General features: G+C 49.2%; 1 protein-coding gene across 1 annotated transcript in view; it reads left to right on the plus strand.

Annotated features, from left to right (window-relative positions):
• Window positions 1-21,151, plus strand: part of LOC138504629 (aminopeptidase Ey-like) — a 288,546-nt gene that overhangs the window by 236,807 nt on the left and 30,588 nt on the right. Inside the window, exon 16 of the mRNA XM_069625225.1 lies at window positions 15,602-15,712. Coding sequence (XP_069481326.1) covers window positions 15,602-15,712 — 111 coding nt within the window. The remainder of the gene's footprint in view (window positions 1-15,601; window positions 15,713-21,151) is intronic.

The following is a 21,151-nucleotide window of genomic DNA, read 5'->3' on the forward strand; positions in this document are numbered from 1 at the left end:
AGAGGAAGTTGTCATAGTCAAGATCAATGAGAAATAGAGGAACTTTGTCGTAGCCAAGATCAATGAGAAATAAAGGAAAGTTGTCGTAGCCAAGATCAATGATAAATAGAGGAAAGTTGTCGTAGCCAAGATCAATGATAAATAGAGGAAGTTGTCATAGTCAAGATCAATGAGAAATAGAGGAACTTTGTCGTAGCCAAGATCAATGAGAAATAAAGGAAAGTTGTCGTAGCCAAGATCAATGATAAATAGAGGAAAGTTGTCGTAGCCAAGATCAATGATAAATAGAGGAAGTTGTCATAGTCAAGATCAATGAGAAATAAAGGAAAGTTGTCATAGTCAAGATCAATGAGAAATAGAGGAACTTTGTCGTAGCCAAGATCAATGATAAATAGAGGAAAGTTGTCGTAGCCAAGATCAATGAGAAATAGAGGAAGTTGTCATAGTCAAGATCAATGAGAAATAAAGGAAAGTTGTCATAGTCAAGATCAATGAGAAATAGAGGAAGTTGTCATAGTCAAGATCAATGAGAAATAGAGGAACTTTGTCGTAGCCAAGATCAATGAGAAATAAAGGAAAGTTGTCGTAGCCAAGATCAATGATAAATAGAGGAAGTTGTCATAGTCAAGATCAATGAGAAATAGAGGAACTTTGTCGTAGCCAAGATCAATGAGAAATAAAGGAAAGTTGTCGTAGCCAAGATCAATGATAAATAGAGGAAAGTTGTCGTAGCCAAGATCAATGATAAATAGAGGAAGTTGTCATAGTCAAGATCAATGAGAAATAGAGGAACTTTGTCGTAGCCAAGATCAATGAGAAATAAAGGAAAGTTGTCGTAGCCAAGATCAATGATAAATAGAGGAAAGTTGTCGTAGCCAAGATCAATGATAAATAGAGGAAGTTGTCATAGTCAAGATCAATGAGAAATAAAGGAAAGTTGTCATAGTCAAGATCAATGAGAAATAGAGGAACTTTGTCGTAGCCAAGATCAATGATAAATAGAGGAAAGTTGTCGTAGCCAAGATCAATGAGAAATAGAGGAAGTTGTCATAGTCAAGATCAATGAGAAATAGAGGAACTTTGTCGTAGCCAATATCAATGATAAATAGAGGAACGTTGTCGTTGCCAAGATCAAGGAGAAATGGAGGAAAGTTGTGACCAAGATCAATGAGAAATAGAGGAAAGTTGTGACCAAGATCAATGAGAAATAGAGGAAAGTTGGCGTAGCCAAAATCAATGAGAAATAGAGGAAAGTTGGCGTAGCCAAAATCAATGAGAAATAGAGGAAAGTTGTCGTAGCCAAAATCAATGAGAAATAGAGGAAAGTTGGCGTAGCCAAAATCAATGAGAAATAGAGGAAAGTTGTCGTAGCCAAGATCAATGAGAAAAAGAGGAAAGTTGTAGCCACAATGAATTGTGGCAAAGAATTTCAGCAAGCAATCAAATTTCGGTAATCGGAGCCGCTATGATATGATATGATGGGTTATTTATAATGTGCTTGATAGACACAGGTTTCTAAGCGCGGACCCCGGGATTGAACCTGTGTTGCTCCATGTAGTCTTGCTTCCAAGGCGAACACATTGCCCCTGAACTATTCTCCCGGGCCTATTAGATTTTTACTTGTAATCTTTCTAAATTGATTCTATGCTTGATGGTTGATTTGAGATTTTGACAGCTGTTGTTTTATTAACTCTCACATTTATAACGTGCAACCATTTTATAACTGTTTCAATTCATACTTTCCTTCTTTTGTATGAACTGTCTTTAAATCTTTTGTAAAAGGTTTGGCTCACAAGCCATGCCACGTAATAACAAACAAACTTAAAAGGCAACTATTCTCTTAAAAGATTGATAAACAAGTCAGGAAATACTATTTGCTGCTCCATTTGGCCATTGAAGAGGGTCTTGCCTTCCCCCCACAGTCACATTTAGACTTTGTGTATCAAGAACACATATGTGAATTGCAGGAAATTCAAATTACTGGCACAAGGATCAATCCTGATATTGATCACAGGCCGGTGATGACTGGACATACATCAGACATGCCAACAAGTGTCAGCCAACACTTATCATGTGGTTGAAAAGTCTCAATCTACGGTGAGACGTATCTTAGTTTTGGGCCTGCAGAGCACATGGGCATGGCAAATGACACAACCCACCAGAGTGTGCGGTAATCCTTTTTTTTTCTTTCTTTCCGAGTGATCTTTGCATTCGTTTTCAAAATAATGACTGGGATTACAGAGACAATCTTCTCAGCAATGATACAATGGATCAGCATCGACCAGGAAGAAACTCAGGCCATGGTTACTGTGTCGGCACTTCTACCCTCATCCTGCTCCGTAGATCAGAAATTCAGGTCATGGGTACTATATGGGCACTTCTAACCTCACCCTACTCCGTAGATCAGAAATTCAGGTCATGGATACTATATGGGCCCTGCCCGGCTCCAGCCCCAAAAGGCACGAGACCAACAGCTTCCAAGAGGAGCCTTTCACTCCGGCTTCTGTCTAGTCTGAGTGTATGGGTCTGGGCGCCACCCATTTTCTCTTTAAGTGGGAGTCCTCCCTATAATCTGCCACATACAACCCCCTCACCCCCCACAGTACTCACTGTTTCTTCCCTTACCTCCAACCCCTGCCCATTTTGTGGGGGCAGTGGGGACATTTACATGAATACATTGTCTGTTGGTGTTCTGTTTCATGTGTGCACTTTGTGTCTTTTTTCCACAAACACTGGGCTACACGGGCTACACGGGCTACACGGGCTAGACCGCGTATGTCTCTAAGATTCAGAAGCCACGTGTTCCTCTTTGGGGGGTGGAAAACTAGCAGAAACGACCTTTAAATCACCTGGCCATTATCTCCAGGGGTCCAGCAGACCCCAATGAGAATGCCAGGAATCTGGGGCGCATTAACCTCATCTCCCACTACATGCAATAACGTGCTAACGTATTCCAGTAACATGTATACATCGCTCTATAGAATACGATGCCAGGCAGCTTGGTTGAGCACTAGAAGGCAGGGTCAAGCCCTGCACTGGCTTCTGGTGTCCCCAGGGCTGTGTGCTCCACACTGTGAATGGACCACGTGATGTGTCTGCCGGGCTGGGCAAGCTGCACCCCCTTTACATAACACCATGGGCCGTTGCCCTCTGTGCGTCACGCAAAGGCAAGGCACCGGGCTCCCAAGGTCCCACCCTGCCAACAATCTCAGCTCTGACATTATAAGGAGACCATTCAACCTTGCAGCAGCTGCAAAACCTCCTCGACCACCGGGCGTCCGACCTGGCACAGCACTGCCGCACAATGTCCCGACACGCGCCCCGGGATGGCCTGTTCAGCGACTGTGTGGCACGATGGCTGGCAGTGATGGGCGTGGTCTTGCCTCCTGCCCACCCCCCCTTCCGCGCCTCCTGGGGTCTACTTCTGAATGCTTCCACAGCGCCCTGAAGTCCCGTAAAGCGCCCTTTGATGCTGTGCAAAGCAGCAGTATATGTAATGGGAAGGAAGGCGAAGCGCCCTGTGGTTGGGTAAATCGTTTTGCTAAATGTTAACCATGGTGCACCCTTCCAAAGGCGCCACTTTACTCATTTATCAAAGTAGATCTGCTTCATGTGGGCCTTGCCTATAGAACATGGGGCACAAATGAACTGGGGGGGGGCAGGTGTGGGCTGAACAGCACAGAGGATTCAATGGGCAAACAGGTGTAGGGCAGTGGCGTCGCCACTCGCCAGGAATCACATTTAGGAGGGGCACAGAGGGGGGCCACAGACAAAAGTAGGGGGGCACAGACAAAAGTAGGGGGCAGCCTATAAAAGGGCAATGTGCGATCTCAGAAGCACCAACCATCTATCTCACAGCAACCCGCACGCACTTCACAACACCGCAGCAACACATAAGCAACACCAACAGCACAAGAGGACTGAGTTCAATCCGATACTCGCACCGAAGCTCAGCACCCCGTGTTGAAGCTGCCAACAGAACACCACTCCTCTCACTACCCTCCTCCCGCTTCACCTACTAACCCATCCCACCTTCTCATTTGCAGATCCGCCAGAGCGCCTGGGGACCAACTTCGTTGATGACGGTGCGCGGTACAAATACCTTTAACATTTAACATTTAACCTCCGGAGACAATCTTTTGTACACCCCACTGCACCTCCCCTCTCATCAGAATGCAGCCACTAAACCATCCAGTCAGGAATGACCCCTCATTAGCGGTTTTGCGTGCTACATTCTGATTGGAGGGGCTGCTCTTGGCTACATTTGTTCTTTTGGCCGAGTTTATGCTTGCTTTCAGAGTTAAAAACCGTGGGCCTCATTCCGAGCTTGGAGGTAAGTACAGGTACTTTCCGGCATGGCGTAAACTACGAGACCGGCTTGGTGACAGACCGCTAATTGCAGCGCATTACGACCTCGCGGGCACGCGCTTTCCGCCATGCCGGAAATTTACCTAGCGGCATGCCGCTAAATGACCCGAAAAACCCCTTACCGGCATGCTGCGAGACATACTTAACAATGCCGCCACCGAAGCAGCAGCATCTGTAAATAACGGTGACCGTAATTTTCAGATCCCGTAAATTACGGTCACCGCAAAACAACGGAAGCGGAAATAACATCATCGCACAGGAACGGGAAGGAGCGCGGCGGCCATCTTTAAAAACACAGTCCATTGCCATCCCCATCAGGCAGCACCCTTGGGAGCAATCCGAAGTCTGGAAAAGGACCACACACCCAGGAACAATGCCTAAAGCCCCAAAGAAGTCTGAGGACCGGCTCTGCAAGAAGAGATTCAGCCCTGAAGAGCTTCAGGCAATGGTGGACAACCTGGCGGAGCACACTGATGTCGTGTTCAGCAGCAACATGCGCCGAGAGGCAATAATCCGGAAGAAAAACATCTGGGCACAAACCGCCCAAAGGGTGAGCGCAGTAGGCACCACCCCCTGCACCCCCAAGGACTACCGCAAGCGGTGGGATGACTTGCGGGTGCGGGTGCAGAGCCTCCTCTCCACCAACCGGAGTCTGGCACTGCAGACCGGAGGGGGCCCAAGTTCCCCAATGAGACTGGAGCCATGGGAGGAGACATGCGCCTCATTGATCGGAACATAATCGATAGAGGGCATCTGCGATATGGAGTGTGGGGCAACGTCGTCTGCCGGTGGAGGTGAGTGTCCAAAGACAACACTGGCAATGGCATTAACATGATGTATACTCCCCCAAGGGCGTCAAAGGCACCTTGTCATGCTGCCCCCCCCCCCATCCAAATAATGCAGAGCCAACTTCCACGCAATCAGGGCCAAGTGCAAGTACATAACGCACATCAACCATAGTGCACTAACTGGCACATCCCATTATGCACACTGTGCAGCAGGTTCGGCTGTGTGCGAGCCAGACTGCACATTACCAGGGCAGGATGAGTCACTCCGACACCTGCGTCCATGTCATACACATGCATATGTACTAGTGCTGTTGCAACGCCCAAAAGGCCACAAACCCCAAATGACTGAAATGTGAATGCAGCCATCAATGTAATTAGCATCTCAAACAATCACTCATGTCGTCCCTCTCTTCTACCCCCAGAGGCACCGAGCCTGAGAGCGGGGAGCCCGAGACAAGCCGTCCAACCACCTCCACGGGCAGAGGCAGGGTCCGACGCATAACAGCCTGGACAAAAACAGCCACCCCGGCTCCCCAAAGGTCAGTGGAGGATGCACCACCCCAAACCCTCCCTGCATCGGCGCCTGCCACAATGCCCACCCCAGGGTCGGAGGAGTCTAGCATTGCTGGGGATGTGGCAGCTACGGCAACCCAGAAGAATGTGCACAGCCTCTTGTCCATCTGTGGGGCATCCGAGGAGGAGTTCTACCCTACAGTCCACACCCCGGAGCCCAGCAATGTCCCCCAGGCATCGTGCAGTGACTCTGGGGAGCCTGAAACACCTGGCCGTAGTGCACGTGCCGATACACAGGGAGACGCTGATCCTGGCCCCAGTTCCCCAGTTGAGGACATGCCAGGGCATGTAGGCCCAACACCCTGCAGGGATGAACAAGCATCAATGGATGCACTACGTGCAAATCAGCTGACTGCCCTCATCACTGGGTTCATGGAGGACAACCGCCAGGCCAGGGTGGAGTGGCTAGATGAGCTCAGGGAAATGCGTCAGGCGGTCACAGAGAGCAGCAACAGATTATGTGCCGTCCTAGGATGCATCACAGATGCCCTTGAGGCTGCGAATACCAATCAGCAGCCTCAGCAGGAGGACACGCCCTCATCTGGCTGATCCACCCCGGCAAGCCCACCGCGACACACTCTGCGTTCCATGCGGCGCCGAACATGCCTCCCCAGGGCCCGGGGAGCATGGATTAATCGGCATTGCTGCCACATGTGCCCTTAATGGAGAGCACAGGACTACTGTTGTGGAGTTGGGGGGGAGGTGGGCGGGGGGTGAGGATTTGTTGTGGAGTTGGGGGGGAGGTGAGTGAGGGGTGAGGGTTTGTTATGGAGTTGGGGGGAGGTGGTTGGGGGGTGAGGGTTTGTTGTGGAGTTGGGTGGGAGGGTGGAGGGATGTTCACACTCATCCATTTATATTTTCAATACACCATTGGAGTTGCAAAGTTTAGCTTGTGTGGACATTCATCATTGAGCATGTGTATAATTACGTCTGACAGTGCATGGTCTACAAGTATACACACACCCAGTGCCATGTGTGCCCATGTGATGCCGCCCTCTGCTGAATTGTGTTGTGGTTATTATGTCCAACCAATGTTTGCCACACGACATGTCCCGCAAGTGTACCGCCTCCATGATGCTGTCTTGCCCCTTCCTCCTCCTCCTTCACTCCATCTTCATCTGATGCTAGCAGTCCCATGTCAGGGGACAGAGCCACATTCCAAGGGATGCACATTTTGTCCAGCTTTACACATGACATGGGGGTCTTGGACACCACATTGCAGTGGATGGGTCCCCCACCAGTCCAGCTTCAGCAACTCATATGTGCCTTATGCAAGCCAGGTGACTGCTTCATCTGCACGCATGCACGGGTATGGCCAGTATTTCAGGGCTCCCTGGGCCTGTTCTGTGGGTTTCTGACAGGGGTCCTGTACCATGGTGTCAAGGGACAGCCACCAACACATGCATGTCTTTCCAAATAAGGTAAGTGTTTGGTCTGTCATGGTGGAGAACTGAACTTGTCTGACATGGCAGCAGGTCATTGATGCCCATACGCACATGTCCATGGATGCATTTACCCCATTCATGGCCCCAATATGTGTCCAGTGCAATGGAATGCTGTAGGGGGGTGCGTCTACGAGATGGTCCATGAACAGTGGCCCGCACATCTTGTGGTACGTGCTTCGTTGATGCATGCAGCAGTCCTGATGTTATATCCATGTAGTGCTGTGTACTGTGTGAATCCGTAGTTGGGTGTGTTGGATGTAGTCAGTGGCTCGTAATCTTCATACTGCTCTGATCCATACTATGGTGAATTCCACCACTCCTATGGGTGTGCCGAACTGGTGATGTGGTATCCCTGCTGCCCTCAGTTCAATCCACTCCCAGGGATGACTCTCCGGTGTGGTGACATGCTGGAGGCAGCCACATGATACATATGCAGTGTGTCTTCCTATATGCCCTTACGGTTGTGGGGGCCGCCAATGAGTGGTGCATGTGTTGTGGGATTTGGCCTTGTCAGATGTTGGTAATGTTGTCTTTGGTGTGTGCCTTACTCCATCGATGTGGGAATCTGTACTCATGTGCCATGACACTGGTTCTGTGGCACGGTGTTTGGTGGGGTGAACATCGTTCACTGGCTTCATCATTCCGACCCAGTTTGTTCATGCAGGCACCCACCTCATGGCACCAATGCACTGGCATGACACAGTCAGACACTCACCAAGCAGCAAGGCACGTCATCCTGCATGTCGCCCCATGCAGCATGGTAGCGTGGAGTTCAGCTGGCACATTGAGTCATGAGTTGTTCCTTAATGTCGGGCCCACCCATGTGTGATGTTCTTGCTTGAGTTGCATTCCGTCTGCACGTTGGGGGAGTGGTATTGCTTGCAGTTGCGATCCGCCACCTGCATGCCATGCTGGTCCACGTAATCCACTTGGGTGCTGTCAGGGGCACCCATGTAATTTGCCATGCCTGCCAATGCATGGGGGCCAACTTTTGTGTCGTATATCTCCTGGGTAGTCCATGTTAGGGATTTCTAGCCCCTTGTGTGCTTGGGGAGGTGATCCAGCACTTGTTTCTGCGTCCCTGTAATGGACGGTTGTGACATGCCGTGCATGGGCCCCACTGTGTGCTGGTAGGTGCCGGTGGCATGGGTGGTGATGGTGTCACAGTCAAGCTGGTAGGGGGTGTGTATCTGCTCAGGGGTTTCCTTGAGGGTCCGGACCTGCTGTGTTGGAATGGGGGCTGCTGGGGTGGTGACGGAGTCTGCACTGGTGCTGCATGCTGGGCCTGTCTCCCCCTCCTTCTCCCCCTGTGTCTCCCTCCTCAGTGGGGGGGGGCCTGGTGTTGTTGGTGTAGTTCTTGTGGTTGTGCCCTTGCTGGCAGGGTCTCCTGCTTCATGTGCTGCTACCACTATTGGTCTCATCTTGGTGTGAAAGGGGGTGTGGTGTGTAGGTGTGCTCCTTTTCTGCTGTGGCAGACTCCATTGCCTCCACCTGTGCTGATTGTGTGCACCTGTGGCTCTGGGTACCACTGCTCAGGGTTCTTTACTCCTTCTCTGAGATGCCTGTATGTACTCCATGCCGGTAAGGTACTTTACGGCCTTAAGGAGGCCGTTATTTACGCATGCTCCTTACTTGGGATCAGCTCCGGTTTACGCCATGCCGCTACTTTCGGCATGGTGGGGCGCGCGCGCGACCCGAGACCGATAATTACGACATTGTAGTTTACGGTGCCGTAAATAGCGGTCTGACAGGTCAGAATGGCCCGTAGCGTTTTTCCCTTACCTCCCTCCAGGCTCGGAATGAGGCCCCCCTGTCTGCTATTAAAACGTTAAAATAATATATATCCGGCAGCACGAGATTGCAGTAAACGCCACTAGAGGGTGCTATAAGCTTTCTTGTGAGGACATTGTTAAAGAGGTTGGGTTATTGCAATGTTTTCTAAAGCAACCGAATTGGCGCTCACAAGCCACAGGGCACACAGTCTAGGGCAGGGACATAATTTAGGGGTCGCCGGGGGTCGCAACAGCGACCCCTGAGGTCTCCCTTGCTACCCCTGAGGTCTCCCTTGCTACCCCTAAAAAATAAAAACAAATAAAAAATGTTTTTAAAAGTGTTCTTTTTTAAATTTTATTTTTAACTGCAAGTTCCTGGCCTGTGGCTAGCGCCATGTGGCTCTTTGCTTCTGGAGTGGCTGGCTTTCTTGTTCAGGCCCCTTAGAAAAAAAAGAAAAATAAGAATAGGAATAGCAAATAATGTGTCTTTCTGGAATTCTTCACAATAATTGCGAGACTCATTAAATGTTTTTTTCAGGCACACTTCAGGTGGTGAGTCACTGATTTAGTCTTAAACGCCCCAACTCAGCCTTTCATCTTTCTGAGGTTGATAAATGAGTACTGACACAAGTTGGGTGATATTGGGTGTATATTTGTTCTGTGTAAAGCGCTAAAACGTAAGTGCTATATAATAACACATCATTATCATTTGGTCACGGTCATCTGCTTACATTCACAGTAATTTAGTAATATGGGCCTATACACACTGATATTAACGATACATATGGCGATCCATTCTTGTAGGAAATATATATCACATTATAGTGATATCGTAACCATATTTTTCTTAGTGTACTTAGGGACAATGCTATTTGATGCCACTTCCTGTTTTGTCAAGGGGTGAAAGCTTGTGTTTCATCACTTCCCGTGATGTCACTTCGGGGTGGGGTCAAATGACATCACTTCTTGTGATGTCATCAGGGGGTCAGGGGTCATGTGATGACACTTCCGGTACCCCTGACATTTTGGTGAAATGACGTCCCTGTCTAGGAGTCGCAAAAAATTTGGGAGGGGAGTTTCTAATTAGTAATCTCCCACAGGGATGTCATTTGGGGGTCACCAGAGGTCGCAACTGCAACCTCTGAGGTCTCCCTTGCGACCTCTAGAACAAAATAGAAAAAAGAGAAAAAAAAAGTTTTTTTTTTGTATTGTAATGTAAGCTTATGGGCTGTGGCCAGCGCCATGTGGCTCTTTATTTCTGGAGTGGCTGACTTTCTTGTTAAAGCCCCTTAAAAAAAGAAGAAAAAGAAGAAAAGGAGTGACACAAGTCTAACACTTTCAACACTGACCCTAAATAAGAAAGATTAGAAATACCAAATAATGTGTCTTTCTGGAATTCTATACAATAATTGCTAGACTCATTAAAGTGACTCATTATTTCAGGCACACTTCATGGGGTGAGTCACTGATTTAGTCTGTTCTTAAACGCCTCAACTCAGCCTCTCATCCTTCTGAGGTCGATAAATGAGTACCAACACAGGTTGGGTGATATTGGGTGTATATTTTTTCTATATAAAGCGCTTAAGCGTAAGTGCTATATAATAACACATCATTATCATTTGGCCTTGGACGTCTGCTTGCATTCGCAGTAATTTGGTAATAAGGGCCTTTACACACTGATCTTAAAGATGCATATGGCGATCCATTCTTGTATGAAATGTGCATCACATTATAGCGATATAGTAACCATATTTTTTGTAGTGTACAATGCTATGTGATAGCACTTCCTCTTTTGTCAACGGGTGAAAGGTCATGTTCCATCGCATCCCACGATATATCACTTTGGGGTGGGGTCAAATGACATCACTTCCTGTGATGTCACCAGGGGGTCAAGGGTCGTGTGATGTCACTTCCGCTACCCCTGGAATTTTGGTGAATTGACGTCCCTGATCTCCCAGCTGAGGTGGGGGGGAGAAGGGGGAACAGGATTTCCGAGGAGGGGCATGGCCCCTCCAGCTCCCCACCCCCTAGCGACGCCAATGTCTGTAGGGTACAGATAAGTGGCATGAGGGGAGGGGGCACACAGGTGACATTGTCACTGTTTTGGCCCCAGAGGACATACTGCTCTGTATATTATCGTGCTCCTCTTTGTGGCAGGAAGCACAATCATTGTGATGCTTGTTCTGTTTGTTAAAAAGCTCAAGGCGGTATGAAAGTTGTCCAGACTCGACGTGGCACCCCCTCAGCACAGTATGCTAGGAACACACGGAGCTGGCGTGGCGTGTCCATGGGCAGCCAAAAGATGTGCCCTTACTCCCCCTCCCCCCGCCCCCCGTGTAATGGGTGCAGTGTGTCCCGCCGCCGCCGCCCTTCTCAATTATCGGAGGCGTGGGTGGACCCACGCAGGCGCTTCACCATCCTAAAGGATGATTTGCACCAGACCCACCAATCAATACTTAGCACACATAAACTTACAACTCCTCCCACCGCCCCGTCTGCCTCACAAAATCCAACATCACACTGCTCCTCCTCCTGCCTCTCACCCCGTCACCTCCCAGCAAAGCCCTCCCACTCAGCTCAGCCACACCCAGCGCAGTCAACCGAACACTCATCAATTCTCTCTCTTCAACATGTCTCTCACACTTAAGCAAAAAATGTCTCACAGTCTCAGGCACCCCACACAGCGCACAGTCCCTCGACTCACGCTTCCCCACTCGAAACAGACAGTCATTCAGCCCCACATGCCCTATCCTCAACCGATTCAGCATCACCTCCTCCCCCCTCCTCTATTCCAAACTCCCCGCATCCACCTTCACCGACCCTTTCCCATGAACACCAAACATCCACCTGCCCTTCACCCCACTCACCCACCTCTCCTGCCACTCATCCATGACCCGTCTCACCATCACAGCCCTCACCTCGTCCACACTCAAAGGCAACCTCACATCAACCGCTCCCCTCTTCATACCCTCACCCGCCGCCAGATCCACCAACTCATTACCCACAATGCCACTGTGACTGGGGACCCACGCCAACTCCAGAACCATTCCCCCACGCACACACCGATCAATCTTCCTCCTGATATCCAAAATCACATCCTTCCTATCACCACCCCCTGCCACAATCGCCTGCAACCCACTCAATGAATCCGAGAACACCACCACCTTCTCATACCCCAACTCGCACACCCTATCAATCGCCAATGCAATCGCCACCAACTCAGCCGTACAGATCGACACATCATTCGTCAATCGTCCCACTTTATACTCCCCAGTGTTTTCCAGATAATACACCATATCCACTCTCCCGGACATAGGATCTTTCGAACCATCCGTGAACACCTTGCATCCTTCCTTTCCTGCCACATACGCCTGACCCAAAGCTTTAATCTCGCCCCGCAATCCTCTCTTCTTCGACACCACATTTGCCAACCCCAAACACACCTTTGGAGACCCCATCATCCACCTCGGCCATCTCTCCAAATCCGTACCCCTCACAGTCATCAAATCGCCCACACCGCACTGCGCTACCTTCTCCCACATGTGAAACCCAAAAGTTCCCCCCTTCCTCCTCCACCGGTCCCTATAATAATCAAACCTCTAATTATACTTCAAACATTCACGCACCGGATGAGCCACACTCTTCGCACTGCACTTCACCGACCATCTCATATTCAACGCATCCCTCCTCAACCCCAACGGCATCTCCCCCACAAGCACCTGAACCGCATTCACTGGAGAGGACCTCATCATGATGATAGAGAAGGGTCTATGACCTCTCTGTTCACCACTTATGTGGGTCTAAAACAGGGATGTGTGGTAGCTCCCACCCTCTACAGTATGTATACAGCAGAAACAGCTTGGTCTGGGACGGGGGCCGAACCAATCCAGCAGGGATGGGCACAGTGACTTTGGACTGGACAGCACCTGCACATGATGTGGTGCTGTTCGACCTCACTCCTTTTGCGTTACAGCGTAAGTTCTCTGTTTCACTTCTATGCTATGGAAAATAACCTTAAAGTGAACGGGACAACATCGAGGGTGTGTATATTTTCTACTAAGATCTCCAAAAACGATGAGGTGGCAAGTGGGAGAAGAGCCACTGGAAAGAGGACTGGCTTTTCTTACCTGGTACATGAAGTTCTACTTCTAAGATGGGGGGGGTTAAATGATCGCAGCGCAAGATATGTCCCCCTTCTTTCTTAAATGAGGCGGTGTATGCACAGCTGTGTACTTTTTCGCTGACTCCGCTCATACAGTTCTATCAAATGCAAGTGGAGCCGACGATATTGTACGGGCTGGACATAAACCTAACCGATCTGGGGACAAGCCTCAATATATTCCAAGCTGAGCTATGGAAAGTGACGCTGTGGCTAGCACTATCAGTTCCCAACTCAGTAAAACGACACAGGTTTGGTCTAATTTCCTCGAGTACGAGGGAATGGTGGAGGAAAATGATGAGCTATGCAAAACTAATAAATCCCCCGAGCCACTCCCTATATGCAAAATGGGGAGAAGCACAAAGCAGTAACTCTGGTACATCAATGAGTACTCTGAAGGCACAGATGAAAAACAAACTGAACGAAAGTGACTCCTCAAGTGAAGAGCTGATCATAAATCAAGCAAAAGTAAAAAAATAAATGTTTCAGTTTGTCGGGTAAAACTTCAGAGGAAATAGCAAAACACTCCCTCTGCGAGGAATGTGTTAAACTGGTGTAAAGAGGGAACAGGTCTCAAGGGATATTCCTATCTTTCCGTGCCCAAGAAGGAGGTTATTATACCCCCACTTCCGTCAGTTGCCCCCGCTGGAGAGAGTTGGTAGCTGAAATGGTGGTAGAGAGGGTTTAAATTATAGGCTATGTGGTATGGTAGCCACGAAAGAAACCACCAAACATCTGGTCATGGGCTGTATGGCCTTAAGGGAGGAGCGAACAAATCCTTTGCCGTTCTCTGGAAATGAAGGGTGGTGGGTCAGTCTGATGGGCGGAGAAGCGCAGAGTCGTATCCTGGCCCTATGTGAATTCCTATACAAAATGTTGGGAAAACTTGCAAGGATTACAGAAGAAGAAAAATCATCCGCACCGGTTCACTTTATACCTTTGTAATTGACTTTCTGCTTTTCCTTTCTTAATTTCTGTTAGACCAAATGTGATGGAAAATGTGTGTAACTTTTATGTTTTTAACTATATTTTTCTTTTAAATTAAATTGTTTTGTGTAAGGATCTTACCTGTTTTCAAATGGGATAAAAACGCAATAAAAAAAATGGAGTTGGCAATGTGGAAACGAAGAGGTTTGCAGAAGGAGTTCAATGTTGCCATGCTTATAAGCTGGTGCCCTTGCCAGGTGGCACAACAGCACAACAGCACTGTGTGCAGTGTGTACGGGTGGGATTTAGAAAGAGCCAGCATGGCTGGGAAGCAACGGGGCATTGCCCAGGGGGGCGGGGGGATGGGAGGGAGTGCACACCCAGGGGTTGCAAGTAGGGTGCCAGGGTAGCGCAGGAGCTGGGATGAGTGGGAGGAGCAGGGGAGGGAAGGAAGCATTATCTTACTGGCAACACCATGGAATATTTGACACACAGCGCGTAATTGTCAAATAACACACAGATATGCACTGGGACATCCCTGTCATAGGGTAAGAGGAAAACTGCTTGAACTCATATGTGCATAGAGTACACAGACAGGAACTCTGGGTCACACCCCAGGTGAGGCGGGCATCAATCCAAGTAAACACACGAGTGACACTGTTGCCTACTCACAGGCCTCTATTCTGCATAACAAGGGGGCGTCTGGGAAACTCTCTACCAGCACGAACACAGCCCATTGACTTGTTCTTGGGTGGATGGCCCCTGGGAGAGTCTCAACCTAGTCTTTAGCTCACTGTTCTTTTCACAGAGGATAAATGTCCCCACATATCAGTCTTTGTCCTGCCCAGGGGCAGTCCAGCACCGGAATGCTAGGCAATTCTCCTGTTCGTGCTGGTAGAGAGATTCCCAGATCCCCCCTTTGTTCTGTATTCTGCATATTCTTCACCCAAGAGCGCAGGGAAGCTCTGCTTTGGGGAACAGAGGGTAGGCCTTTACACCCCGCCTGCTGTGGCCTTGGGTTCTCCGGAACACCCGTGCAGAGCACCTGTGCAGAACACCCGTGCAGAGCACCTGTGCAGAACACCCATGCAGAACACCTGTGCAGAGCACCTGTGCAGAACACCTGTGCAGAACACTTGTGCAGAGCACCTGTGCAGAACACCGTGCAGAGCACCTGTGCAGAACACCCGTGCAGAACACCCGTGCAGAGCACCTGTGCAGAACACCTGTGCAGAACACCCGTGCAGAGCACCTGTGCAGAACACCCGTGCAGAGCACCTGTGCAGAACCCCTGATTTCTGGGCATCTATAGTTTTATATGATGCCAGCGCTTTCGCTGCAGCTGCTGCTGAGCCCTGCAGAAGGCGGCTGCACACAGCACTTGCATGCACTTGCTGTGTGCTGCTTATCTACACACAGGACAGGTCTGTGGCCGGGACTCGCGAGGAGCAGTGCTGTGGGGGATGCAGGGAAGTCATTGGAATCGGTATCTTTGCTTGTGAATGTTGTCTTGGTCACTCTTCTGTGTGGGGCGGGCAAAGCATGTAAACTCTCTTCCCTCCCTCTTAGGTACAGTGAAATCAACGCCATCAGCACCACCTGCTCTCAGGGGGTTCCAGAGTGCTGGGCTCTGGCCTCAGGCCTGTACAGGGAGTGGATGAGCAAGCCACACGCCAACCCGTGAGTACCGACCTCGATACACGCTTTATTGGGTAATGTGCGAATGCTGATGTCTCGTCATCTCTGCAGCCATAACCCGAAAGTGAGTCCAAGGAGCCTCCGTGCTTGTCCGAGTGAGTCCACGGAGCCTCTGTGCTTGTCTGAGTGAGTCCACGGAGCCTCAGTGCTTGTCTGAGTGAGTCTTAGGAGCCTCAGTGCTTGTCTGAGTGAGTCTAAGGAGCCTCAGTGCTTGCCTGACTGGCAATATCCCCAGTGCTCTGTGTTGGATGATCTCTGGACATGGCAGATGCCATTGTCTGATGGACAGACCTCTTTGACTTCACTAAGTGAAGTCTGTGCACACATGGAGATCCCCAGAAGCCCCCCCCCCCCTCGAGTGTATGATGGCCGATCTCATGAACACATCCTGTCCTGTACGGTGTTCCTCAAGGCTCTTGCTTCTGTTGGATATTTTGTGTAAATTTGGGGTTTGGCAGTATTTTCTTACCGCCAAAAGATGAGCGGTACCCTGGTAATACCTATCCTCGTGTTTAGATTGGGTTTGGCCTCACATCATTCTAGTGACCATACCGTTTTACATTATATTGGAGAATCTAGTAATATGTACTACTGGTGGTATTTTGTGGTAGTAGGTTACTTAGTGGTGAGCATAATTTTCCTTCCCTATATTATAACCCCATCATACACAAAACCTTCCTTACTATTATAATACTCCTAGTGATCTATAGAGAGTCTTGGACCTACATCCACACCTGCCACCTGCACCATGTTTATCAATCCATGTGGACCAGTTTCTTACCAGATGCAAGCCTTGATAATCTGCTAAATGTCCTTGAAATAAATTAATACCACCACCCCCAAAATATATTTGGTGCTTAATTAACACACGGACCTGGCTGCATTTAGTAATTCCATGACTATTCCCTGCCCTAAACCTCGGACAGGCTCACTGCCTTGGCGAACACTCTACCAAGCATGATGGTGAAAGGGGGTGCATGCGACAGAAGCCTCAAATCAAACAATGCGAACATCGAAACACCAACTCCGCCTCAGAAGCGGCATTTGTTAAGCAGTATTCTCTGTGATGAGGGGATCGGAGTTGAATTTGTGGCTCGCTCATGACTAGCCCCAACCCGTGTGATTCTGGGCACAATAGGATCCGCAACCATCGCACAAAAGGCTCTCGCATGACTGTAGACTTGATGTCAGCGCTTTGGTATAAAGCGCTATATAAGACTAATAAATATATATACATATACATATATATAAATATATAAATATCTATATACATAAGACCCTTTGAGGGCAATGTTTGCAAATGCGCAGTGGGTATATACTCTCAACAATGCAGCCCCCACCTGCACGAAACTAATGCAGAACAATCTGGCCATTCTTGGCCCTACTTTTGTGCCGTTGCCAAAATCTCAAAATTACTTTTTTGTCCCATGTCCCCCAGTCTGAAAAAACTTGGGCGGATTTAGAAACTCACTTCCAATCCGAGTGCCACAGAAAACCACACACTCCCCTTGACACATGACCCACCCATTTCCCACTGTTGTCAGCTCTGACCGTCGCTGTTCGGCCAACCATGGCGCTTGGGTTCCAATGACCCGTAATCTGCACTGTAGGCGCGGTGCGGGGAGGAGGGGCAGCATATTCTCGTCCATACATCTCGAATCTTCCTTCGTTCCCAAAAGAGGGCCGGGAGCGCCAGGCCCAGGCTGAACGACAATTGGGCAAGATCTGACTCAACAAGCAGCATGACGCTGCGTTCCATTATAGCATTGCCGGTACCTATAGCTATAATGTGGGGTGTTTGCATTCCCCCGATTCACTGACAAGGCAGCGCTGCCCTCGCCCATGCATCCGCAGCACGCGCAAAAGCAGACACATATGTTGCGCCGGTGCCGGTGCCACCGCCAGAGGGGCCTTTACATGAGGGGCAGCTGCATACCGTTTCCTATGCAGAAAGTTTGCATCTTAAAAAGGATACGGCGGACTAGTTAGCGAGGCAGCCTACAGTAGGGGTGGAGGGGTTTCCAAACATACTCTCCAGACCCGAATTCACCTGCTCCTGGCCACAAAGCACTACACTTCACAGTTCCGTCACCCATGACCATCGGCCCGACCCACCCTCACGGATGGGTACGCATATCCCTGTACAGGCTCTGTACTAACCAACCAGTATACCGCCATTGTTTTAGGGGTGCGTTCATTTACCCTGTGAGTTCCCTACCATTTCCTCCCCTTACCCCTCCCCCCATCCGTGACTATGCCAGCCCTGGTCTGCTGCTTAAACTGGGGTCATCAAAATTCCTGCCCGTTCCAGGGGCCGGTCTGCTCTTATCTCCTTGCCTCTAAATCCTTCTGCCACATCCCCTCCTACCACCTCTCCTTTCTCCCCGTCTCTCATTCCTGGACTACCCCCACGCTGCCCATAACTCACTATGCCCCCTACATTCCCGATTTCCTGCTCGCCCCATCTTGCCGCCCTTAACTAATTCCATCCCATTGCCACCCGAATCCCTCGCCCTACGCACTCCCGCACCCGGCTGGGTCCGTTGCCACGTACGGCCATAACTTCAGGCACCAAGCCCTACCGCTTTGCTAATAACCTTAAATTCGGCACTTTTATCATCGGCCTGGTCCAGTTAGCACTCGCAATAATCGCGCCTCACTTTGTCGCCTCCATGACCCTTTTCTTGGGGCTGTTTTTTCCACTTATCACCAACCCCACCCTCTGCCTCACTACATACCGACTACACGAGTAGCAGCTCCCCCATCATTCTGCGTGTCCCATACCCCTCTCTGCCAAGCACCTCGACGCCTCACGCTGCTGCTGCCGCCGACAAAATAACAGCTCCCCTACCATGCTTGGCCTCTTCGCTGTGTGCTGCAGCCAAGGATCCTGCGTAGGAAGGGCCAGCCAACAAGCCCACTATTCTGCAATGATTCTCCTGCTGCCCCACATCAACTTAGGGGAGCCAGCAGGCCTCTACACATGACGCCCCTGCCACGCGGCTGCTGGCCAAGGCACGGCTGCTTGGCCATACCTCTTCGGTGATCTCGCCACAAAGCCCATTCGCCTCTGCCGCTGCAGCGTTGTATGAGCTGACATTGCCCTTCCTTTATTTATTTATCGTTACCCAATAACCCGGCCATGCCATATCTCCCTCCCCCTGTACTTGGCATCCAGCGGTGTAGTGGCGCTACGTTGGCAACCTCCACGGTCATGACCAAACGTAATTCTGGCCTACCGGCCGGTCGCAGCTTGCACATAGAGTGCATTCATTCCTGTTTTCTTGTAATTAATCAGCATACCATTCACTTTGCATATGGCTGCAATTCATTCCGCGAGTTTGTAACTCCCACCTAAGTCTGGTCACACAAGGCCAGATCGTCCACTTGTGGAACACAACATTCCCGACTTGCGTGTCACACTTGAAACGCCCAATTTGCTTACAACACCACAGGCCCCAAACCCTTATTATGAGTTTACAGTCCCTTCCCTCGAGTATTTACCTCCTATTAATCTTCTAGCACGACACACAACTTCTTCCCCGCTGGAACGCCCCCTGTTCACTGGAACTCCTTGACGCTGGGCGCTTCCTTCTCAATAGCTGAGGAATGGGGCTGCCCTACCCTCTTACCGTGCTTATAAGCACATAATATGGGATGGGCTACCTCTCTCCCCCTCCCGTACGCCCCCTTTCGTACCTTATCGCTCCATCCCCTCTTCCCCTTTCCTGGGGCTGGCGTCTGCTAGTCTGGGGAGGGGCGACCCCTGCTATAGCCGTTCTCTTATTGTATAGGGGTGGCATACTTGTGACCCCGGGGCCTGCTGGTGGGCGAAGCAGTTACGGCTGCGTACGCTTCATTCTTCACTTTGCTCGGGTGTCCCCTGGCTGACACTCTGCTCCAATCAGTTTGAAAGGCAGCGTCACCCTTCACTTTTGTACAATAGGATCTTTGCTCAGGGAGCAACTGTATCTAATATGAATTCCTGGTATGCAGGCTCTCTGCTCGCTGCAAACACAGAAAGAGAAGGAAAAAGAAAGTCCAGTGCACGTTTGAAAAACGAATTTCAGAATATGCATTTTCACCTCATTTTGTACATGCAACTACATTATAATGTTAATGAGTTAGCATTAGTGATTAGTAATTGTTAATCAAATCAGCCAGTTATATAAATAATGTAGTCTCCTATGCATGAGGTATTCCAGAGAAAAGAAAAAACTAATTTGGTGCACTTTTTCACTTTGCACCTTCACATTGAGCTTTTTTTGCTGCATTATAAATGCTGTACCTTGCATGCCTCCAGCCACATATTCACATGTTATACTGGCAACATAAAACTGGCTATATGTGTGTGCCACATTATTGCTGGCAACAAAATGCCATCACATTCAGTGAAGCACTAAACACTCCAAGGCGCTACAAACATTATAAAGCGTTATATACTACTACACGTCTCACCAACTCTATACAATATCTTCACCAAACCCCTGTTCGATGATCTGGACCATATGGGTATTACCTACACTAGTTACGCAGATGATACCCAGATTCTCCTCCCTCTCTCTGGGGATCATAGTAAGGACACGGGGTTGGTGAACAAAGTATATGTTATCCAAGTATGGATGGCCACTCATGGCCTATGTTTGAACGATAAGACTGAGTTGGTAATTCTGGGCTCATAGGCTAACAACAAAAAACTAGGCCAGGAATTTTCTTCATTCAATATTGACGGGAATTCCATCAAAGTCCCCAAGGAGGTAAAAACCCCTGGCTTCTACTTGAACTCCACATTGTCTTTTGATAAACAGATCAAATCCCTGACCTCTTCCACGGCCTACACGTGCAAGCTACTCAGAGCTGGCAAGCCATTCCTCTCTGATGACAGCTGCTTGATCTTGGCTAGCGCCTTAATACTCTCCAGAATTGATTACTTTAATGCTCTATACAGTGGTGCTAATAAAACTACCATCCAAAGCTTCAAACATTACAAAATAATGCCTTAAGAGCAGCCTTAGGCATAAACAAAAGAACCCACATTTCCCCCCTCAGGCGCCAACACAAATGGCTATCCACAGCCAATAAAATACAGCTAAAGACGTTATCATTCACTCATAAAGCTCTCAATAACGCTGCCCCTAGCTACCTTACAGACAAACTTCATAGAAGAATTTCTCTTTGACCAACTACTTGGTAATGTCAACTGCCTGGCTATACCTAGATACAGGCTTACCACTATTGGTGGTAATAGCTTCCCTGTGAAGGCTGCTAAATTCTGGAACTCACTGCCACAAGACCTGAGAGCCGACCAACCCTACCTACATTTCAGAAAAAATGTTATAAAACACATTATCGCTACCGACCCATAGCCTCCTACCCTTTAGGATATGTCCGCAGCTGGAGTGACCTATTCATCCTATATTA

Source organism: Ambystoma mexicanum, chromosome 11 (genome assembly GCF_040938575.1).
Source record: "Ambystoma mexicanum isolate Mex_15411 chromosome 11, UKY_AmexF1_1, whole genome shotgun sequence".
NCBI classification, from domain to species: domain Eukaryota; kingdom Metazoa; phylum Chordata; class Amphibia; order Caudata; family Ambystomatidae; genus Ambystoma; species Ambystoma mexicanum.